The sequence below is a fragment of the Taeniopygia guttata genome, chromosome 19 (genome assembly GCF_048771995.1).
Source record: "Taeniopygia guttata chromosome 19, bTaeGut7.mat, whole genome shotgun sequence".
In the NCBI taxonomy this organism is placed as follows: Eukaryota; Metazoa; Chordata; class Aves; order Passeriformes; family Estrildidae; genus Taeniopygia; species Taeniopygia guttata.
The window spans coordinates 3,711,785-3,719,478 of NC_133044.1; the positions used below are offsets into that span (position 1 = coordinate 3,711,785).

The window sequence follows — 7,694 nt, forward strand, 5'->3', positions numbered from 1 at the left end:
CTTCTAGACAAATCTCCTTTCCCAACAAAGAGCTGCTTTATAAAATGGACTGAGCAGCAGTGAAGCTTTTGAGAGGAAAGGAATATAATGTGTTTTGTCTCACCCTCCCTAGTGTGGGGTGCAGCACAGGATTCATGGGAAACCCAGCCCAGAGCAAACCCCAGTTTGTGTTAACATCCTTCAGATTCATGCTGCTGCCTCAGGTCCAGCCTCAGATGTCTGGAGAGGTTTTAATTGTTGCAGGTATTTTTTGAAAAGAAATCTGACAAGTTTTTTGTCATCTTGAGATTTTTAAAAACATTTTGAGAACGAGATCACAGTGTCACTAAAAGATCTTTATAACCATGTTATTACCTGCTAATAAATGTTTAGAATTTATCCTGTCTCACATGGTTGTGCATGAAGGAAAAGGCTGACAGAAGAGTCTGGCACTCAGCAGTGGGACAGCAGTTCACACATTCTGTTATCAGATCATGCAATAAATATGTAATAGGTCAAAGTACTTAATATAATAAATTAGGCAGGGTCAAGACCAAGTAAATGCTCCAATATCTGACATGAATATGTGATTCCTGTGGCATTATTACACTGCTTTGGAGAATATATACATTACAAAGTTTATATTCCTGTGTGTGTTTTTCAAGCTCTTTTCATAGATTTCACTCCATTGAAAACATTTGGATTTTTACTCCTGTGTCTTCATGTAAATATATTTATCATCTGCTTCTGTCAATTAGTCTGGCACCAGGATTTACTGCACTACAAATATTCAGCATCATGACTCACACAAAGCTTGTCAATTTATACTAGGAGCATGTTTGGTGTAATTTGCCAGCTCCTGGTGATTTCTTGGGACCTTTTCTTAGCTTTTGCAGCTTTTTGGCATGAATAGCTCGTTAACTGCTTTCTCTAAAGACAAATATGTTGAAACTCTCCAATAATTTCCTCTGCCAGTATCTTTTTCTGAGCTAACTGATTCTCAATTCAAAAGTTTTGCAAGCTTTGATTTCTTGCCAGTGTTGTCTTCTTCTTTTACACTGGATTTCTTCACAGTCCTTCCAGTTATCTCCACCTTGCAGAGTATCCCATGATTAGTTTTGGCCCTGTTTACTAAAGATCCCCAACTCACACTTATTTCTGGTTTTCTTTTCCTCAGTGTTGTGGTGGGTTTTTTTCAAGTCTTAACATTTTCAAATAATCACCCAGATGGTTTTAAACTATTTCTAAAACTGCCTTAACTTTATTTTTCACGCATTTTAATCCTGTAAACATACTGCAGAGTTTAGCATAGTTAAAAAAACAAATAATCAATGCTTCAATAAATGTCAGGCTCAAATTCTGAAGACATCAGCCAGAAAATGTTTACAAACTGCAGTGAGTTTTCTGCTCTTAATTTTTGCAAACTTTTCAAAGTAATGGACTCAGGGTAATACCAGTTTCTTAGAAGACTATTTTACTACTCCAGAAATATTTAACCATTCTATTTCAAGATCATGCTTAATAGAAGTCCTAATTCAAGCTTTCAATCAATTAAGTTTTAAATATATTACAGAAAACTGAGGATAAGCCACAACTGAAAAAAAAATTATTTAATTTCCTGTAGAAGTCTTTTGTGCTGTTTTGGCTATAAGCTTCATCATAAGAAAGCCACATCAAATTATTTATTTATTTGTTTGTTTTAAATGCAAGCCTGCCCTCTCGTGTGAGCCTGAGATTTAGCACAACTACAGGCAAGGAGAGAGGCAGGAAGACCAGAGCTATCTCCTGACTCTCTAAAATCCACAAACCCTCCAGTTCTGGGCTCTCACCTGTGCTGTTTTTGCTGAACAAGGACACACAAAGCAGCTACTCAGAACTTAATGCCCTCTCTGCAACAGGAAAAACAACAAAGTGCTTTCTATTTGGCTTGTTATCTGCTAACCTAGAATTAATTTGCAAATATTCAAGTGCATAGGTAATTTAGGAATTAATCTCTTCCATCACCTTTTGTACACATTCAGTAGAGGAAAAGGAGAGAAGGTTTTTCTCTGTCTGACTGACAAAAGGAGAGGGAAACCCAGCCAGATCATGGGAGTTTCTTAGTTTAGTTTCTTAAGCTTTACCCCAGTTAGAGTGAAATAAATCCACTCCCTTGGGAGGAGGAGGTCTGAGTCACAAGTGATTTGCAAAAGCCCCTGAAAACAACACAAAACTGTCACTGCCAAGATCCTAAAGCCCCAGTCACTGACACTACCATGACTATTACCTACCCCACACACCTCACACTCAGCACAAGCCATTTAACCAGCTGCATGAAATTCAGATGTTTCACCCCCCAGGAAAGTCAGGCAGCTCCAACACAAGCAAAGAGGAAACAACACCTACTTCCGAAGGTGCTCGTGCTCCTTCAGGAACAGCTCTGTTCTTCTGTTGTTCACGCCAGAGCCGCTTTTGTACGACCTAAAACCCAACAGAGCAGAACCTCAGTGAGAACTGTGGATTCAAGGAACTTCTTTTGCTTTATTCAGAGCACAGACATGTGAGCTATGCCAAGCATTCTCTGCACCTTCTCCCTCTGAGGACAGTCCCACACCTTCGCTGTAGCAAACACAACTTACTCGATGTCTTTCCGTACTGATCCCAGCAGATTCTCCCTTTCTCGTATTGCCAAGAAGTTTGCTTTGGTTTTGTGGAATTCGTGTGTGTAATCCTGTAATAATAAACAGTTATCCCAAAATTAGGGTCCTGAGGTCAACAGAGCAACACAATACCCCCACAGGAGATCCAGCCACCTTTAAAACTGTTCTCTCATACAAAGTGCAAGACTAACTCAGGAATTTAACAGCAAAAATTTGGAAGTTAATCCAAAGTATTCTTAAAACTCATTGCTCTTAGAGTAGCTGCTAAATTTGATGGCTGCAGCTACAGCTGTGGAGGGAAATCCACTGCAATTCCTTCTCCCAGTTTCAGATATCCTCACCTTTCTGATGAATTGGTTTGTGTTGAAACTTCCCACCAGAAGCCCTAATAAAACCTACTTCTTTGGTATGGTGAAGACATTCTTGAGTTTATTCTGTTGTTACACCAGTCTTTTCTGAACAATAAAGATGACTGCTATTTTTAAGATGCAATTTTACATTTTAAACCATTTCAGGCAGGTGGTACTTCTCAAAACACAATTTAACTGGCAGCTGGTGTGCATCAAAGCCATTGTAACCATTCATACAATGGTTGCTGTTGCTTTTCACACTGAGTATGGATTGCACAGATACCAAACAGAAATCAAACTGTACACAACCAGCCAAATAAAACATGCCTTTTAACAGGACTATACCATGAAAACATGGTTAATTTATAGCACTGACTGGTAGCTTTAACCATCACATTTCCTTCATCTCCCTTGAGAACATTAGGAGCTTTTACAATCATGTTTTCTTAAGTGTGATGCTCCCTTGCACACTGTTACGTGACAAACCACACAGACAAGGTAATTCACTACATTTCCCCTTCTGCTATATAAAACCCACCCACATAAGGCAGCACCCTTTATTGTTCTTTCTTAGCTAAGTTCTACTCAGCAATGACACAAAAAGCACAATTTTCAACTCAGAGTTCAGCGGGTGTCTGGAGAGAAGAAAAGCGAGATGGAATCAGTGGCATTCACACCTCCTGGTGAGACACTCCAGCATGCTGTGATACCAGCACAGATAATAATAATTATTTTAGCCAAAGAAAGAACCCAAAGGCAGGGAGGAGGCCCCTTTGTTACCTGCAGGATGTCCCTGTGGCGCTGCAGCGTGTGCATCAGCGCCGCGTTCAGCGACGGCACACCCGCACTGTTGGTGTACTCTGCCATCTTGTCATTTATCCCAGTCAGCTGCAGGAGGAAAAAACACCCCAGAAAATGTCAAATGGCTTATTCTTGCAAGAAAACTACAGTGCACGAGCTGAAGGAGGCAGCTAGACATGCACACCTTGTCTAACAGCCGCACTGGGACTTCCTAGTATCCGCTGCAGAAATCCAGATTGGGATACTGCCCAAATGCTGCAATAAACCCAAAGTAACTCCAGTTACCTTTCCCAGAAGTTGCTCAATCTCCACAGCCATGGTCTCAAACATTCTGTCCTGGCTCGATCCATTTAATAGAGGAGTTGTGTCAGAGCTAAGGAGAAGAGGAGAAGCAGTTACTGAAAAGTTGCATCATTTCATGAGTGCCAGAAATAACACCAGTGACAGGGGTTGGAAAGCTCCACTATACCCAGCTTTGCTAGAGATTAAATAAACTCTGAAAAAATTACATTTTCTTATTCTGCATGCCTTTAACTCTTATCTGAACAGATGACACAGTATCACCTGCAGGAAAAACCACCTCTCCTGGGAAGAAATGCCTGACACTACCCACCTGTGTGACACCAGTGTCCTCCTCCCCCCAACTTTTAAGGTTGTTTTATTTATTTACCGTCAGGAGAGAGCACTGCACTCTTAGCATGTTACTCCAGCAACATAATCACAGCTTAGTAACACTGTTAGGACAACCCTGTGACCTATTAAGCAATCACTGTCCTACAGAGCAACACAGGCCACACCACTTATCACAATTAGTTTCACACACCTTCCCTATTTGCTTCTAAACTGAAACCACAAGGAAAAGTCACATCTCAGACCAGCCTGCAGAACTGTGGCAACTAACACCCCTCAGAGACTACTCACGGCTCTGGTAATTTGCTTTGAGTAAGAGAAGTAAGCTTGGCACAGGACAGCAAAAATAATGGAAACAATTAGATTACATGGCAAGTAACAGCACAGAGGCAGAAACAAAAGTGAAACTAGGGCTGTTCAGGAGTAACATGATTATTGCTGAGGTGCTCTTAGGCTTCCAGAACTGCCATCTGAGGGAGAGGTACAAAATGGATTCAGTTATTAAATTAAATAAAATAGAAAAATATCAACACACATACCTAAAGCAGCAACATGCACAACTGAACAGTTAATAAGCAAAGTCTGTAAATGGACAGAGAGGTTGATAATTCCTGCTGTGGAACTGGAGGAAAAGCTCACAAATAGCACAGCAGCCCTGGGAGGTGTAAAGCTAAATTCCCTTAATACTGAAGTCCCTGAAAACCTCCTGTTAGTTTAATACAAGAAAAACTCGAAATGAAGCCAGCATAACAAGCATTAAAAAGCTCACTGATCCCACACAGAACAAAGTTTAAATCCAGCTTTCCCCAGTGACCTGTCACCCACAGCCTGACTCACACACTGACATCACATCAGGAGCAACACCAGCAGCAAGAAGTGCTGAGAGCTTCCTAAGGAGCCAAACCTAAAGAGCCACAGGTGGGAGCAGCACTCAGCAAAAGATAAAACCACACCAAGCACCCCAGGCAGCGTTTAAAACATAAAGAAACGGGCTAGTACCTATACCTGTCGCGCCTTCCGTCTCGGCTGCTGCTGTAGCTGGTGCAGAGCTTGCTGAAGGAGACCAGCTTCAGGTCCAGCTCGTTCTCCAGCTGCCTCGCCTGCTTCCTGAGATCTGCCGGGGCAGGGACAGTCACGGACCCGCACGGGGACCCCGCACCGCCAGGAAAAGACACCCACAGGGGAGAGGGGACCCCTGTGGCTGGGGTGATTTATTAAAAAAATATGGATATTGATCTAGTACCGATATCCAACACCTTCTAACAGTTTAAAGTTAGAAAGTGTGTGTGGGATCCCTCCCAAATACACACTGCAGCTTCCAGGTGATTACAGAGCCGTTTTATCCATACAAGTATTGAATACCCAAAATACAAATACATGTTCATCATTTTGGTACATCCCATTCCTCGCGTCGTATGCTGATAATTTCAAAAGCTATTCAGCATGCGTGGTTTGTTCCTTGAAAGGGTTGGTGGTCCCTTTCATGGAGATGGGTCCCAAAATGAGGAAGTAAATGAAGTCTTGCTCGTTCTGACCTTTCTACCTTTTCAATGCGAGTATGACAAATGAACTCTTGGTAGAATTCCCATTCCTTGTCTTCATTTGGTTTCAGAACAGAAGAGGCCCACAATTGTCTTATGTTCCTAAAAGCTATTTGTCACTTTCTATATTCTTCATTATAAACCCAGCTACCTAAACATTGTGCTGACAAGCAATCAATTATTAGTTAACTACTAACTCTTAACTTCATCAAGGCCTACTCATTTATTTCAATTAACTCTAGTAAGCCTTGTCTCCACCTAAAATCTTAGCTCCTCTAAAATCTCTAAATTCCCCACAATTTACGTTTCATGGGAAGCCGCCACGCCGATGGGAGGGACACCCACAGCCCCTCACCCACAGCCCCGGGAGGTCCGGCGGGGTTCATTCAGCAGGCACCGGTGCCTCACGGCTGACAGGCCGGCACCTCCCGGGGGAGAGCAGAGGGGTCCCGGCGGCGGTCCCGCCCTGCCGTGCCCGGGCCGTGTCCCGGAGGGCCCCGCACCGCCCCGGCCCCGCCGCCCCCCGCCCCACTCGCCTTCCCAGTAGTTGCTGCTCCCCGCCGCCATCTTTGTTGTCCAACGTCAGCGCGGGCCGGGCGGGGCAGAGCGGCCGGGGGGCAGCGGGGCGGGCCGGGCCGCGCGGGCCTCCCGCGGCAGCGCCCCGCAGCGGCCGGGCGGGGAAACGCCGCTGCCGGTCCCCGTCCCGAACCCGATCCCCCAGCCCCGACCCTGATCCCGATCCTGATGCTAGTCCCGCTCCTCCAGCCCCGATCCCCGTCCCAAATCCCGCTCCTAAAGCCCCGACCGCGATCCCCATCCCAAATCCCGCTCCTCCAGCCCCGATCCCCGTCCCAAATCCCGCTCCTCCAGCCCCGATCCCCGTCCCAAATCCCGCTCCTCCAGCCCCGATCCCCGTCCCAAATCCCGCTCCTCCAGCCCCGACCGCGATCCCCATCCCAATCCCGCTCCTAAAGCCCCGACCGCGATCCCCATCCCAAATCCCGCTCCTCCAGCCCCGATCCCCATCCCAATCCCGCTCCCCCAGCCCCGATCCCCATTCCAATCCCGCTCCCCCAGCCCTACTCCCCATCCCAATCCCGCTCCCGCTCCTCCAGCCCTGATCCCAATCCCGATCCCGACCCTGCTCTCTCGGTCCCGCCGTCCCCGCTGTAAGGAAGAACGGGAGAACGCACGTGGACATCAAAATAGTTTTATACAGATTATTGATCTCGGTATAAGGTAAAAAACAGGCGGCGCGGCTGAGGGCAGAGCCAGGCCCAGCCCCGCGCCGCCCCCGCCCCTCCCGCTGCCAGCGAACGGCGATTCAAGTCCCTTGGAAAATGTACATTTATTTGAAGGCACAAGTGCACGGAGCGACAGCGACAGCGCCCGGGGAACCGGCTCCTCTCGGCCCGGGGCACGATGGACGGACAGACGGACGGAGCGAGGGCACGGGAGCCGCTCCTGCCTTCCCGGAGTGCCCAGGAACAGCCCCAGGGCTGGCCAAGCTCCAAGCACGGAGCTGGAGCCAGAGCCAGGCACCTCCCTTGGTCCTGCTGCGTAGAAAAGTCTCACACGTTTGCAAAATATTTCAAATCCACTCACCTTAAATATACACACCTGCTCCCACAGCTAATTCCGAAATGCATTCTGAGGGAAAGGGCCAGTTCCTAACAGGACTTATTGCTACAGGGACAAAGCAGGGCCGGCTCTGTCCGTTACCTGGTGCCAGAGCAAACAAAGCCCAAACACAG

At 46.2% G+C, this 7,694-nt stretch overlaps 1 protein-coding gene across 3 annotated transcripts in view; it reads right to left on the bottom strand.

Annotated features, from left to right (window-relative positions):
* The window catches only part of GOSR1 (golgi SNAP receptor complex member 1), a 29,362-nt gene extending 22,743 nt beyond the window's left edge, over positions 1-6,619 (bottom strand). For 2 of the 3 annotated variants that reach the window (XM_030287849.4, XM_072937294.1), the window contains exons 1-6: positions 6,477-6,619; positions 5,399-5,513; positions 4,055-4,142; positions 3,749-3,856; positions 2,598-2,689; positions 2,365-2,439 (exon numbers count right to left, since the gene is read on the bottom strand). In XM_030287849.4, the coding sequence (XP_030143709.4) occupies positions 2,365-2,439; positions 2,598-2,689; positions 3,749-3,856; positions 4,055-4,142; positions 5,399-5,513; positions 6,477-6,507 (509 nt within the window). In that variant the 5' untranslated portion in view covers positions 6,508-6,619. The remainder of the gene's footprint in view (positions 1-2,364; positions 2,440-2,597; positions 2,690-3,748; positions 3,857-4,054; positions 4,143-5,398; positions 5,514-6,476) is intronic. The other variant, XM_030287851.4, reaches the window with a different exon arrangement.
* Between the last annotated feature and the right edge of the window lie 1,075 nt (positions 6,620-7,694).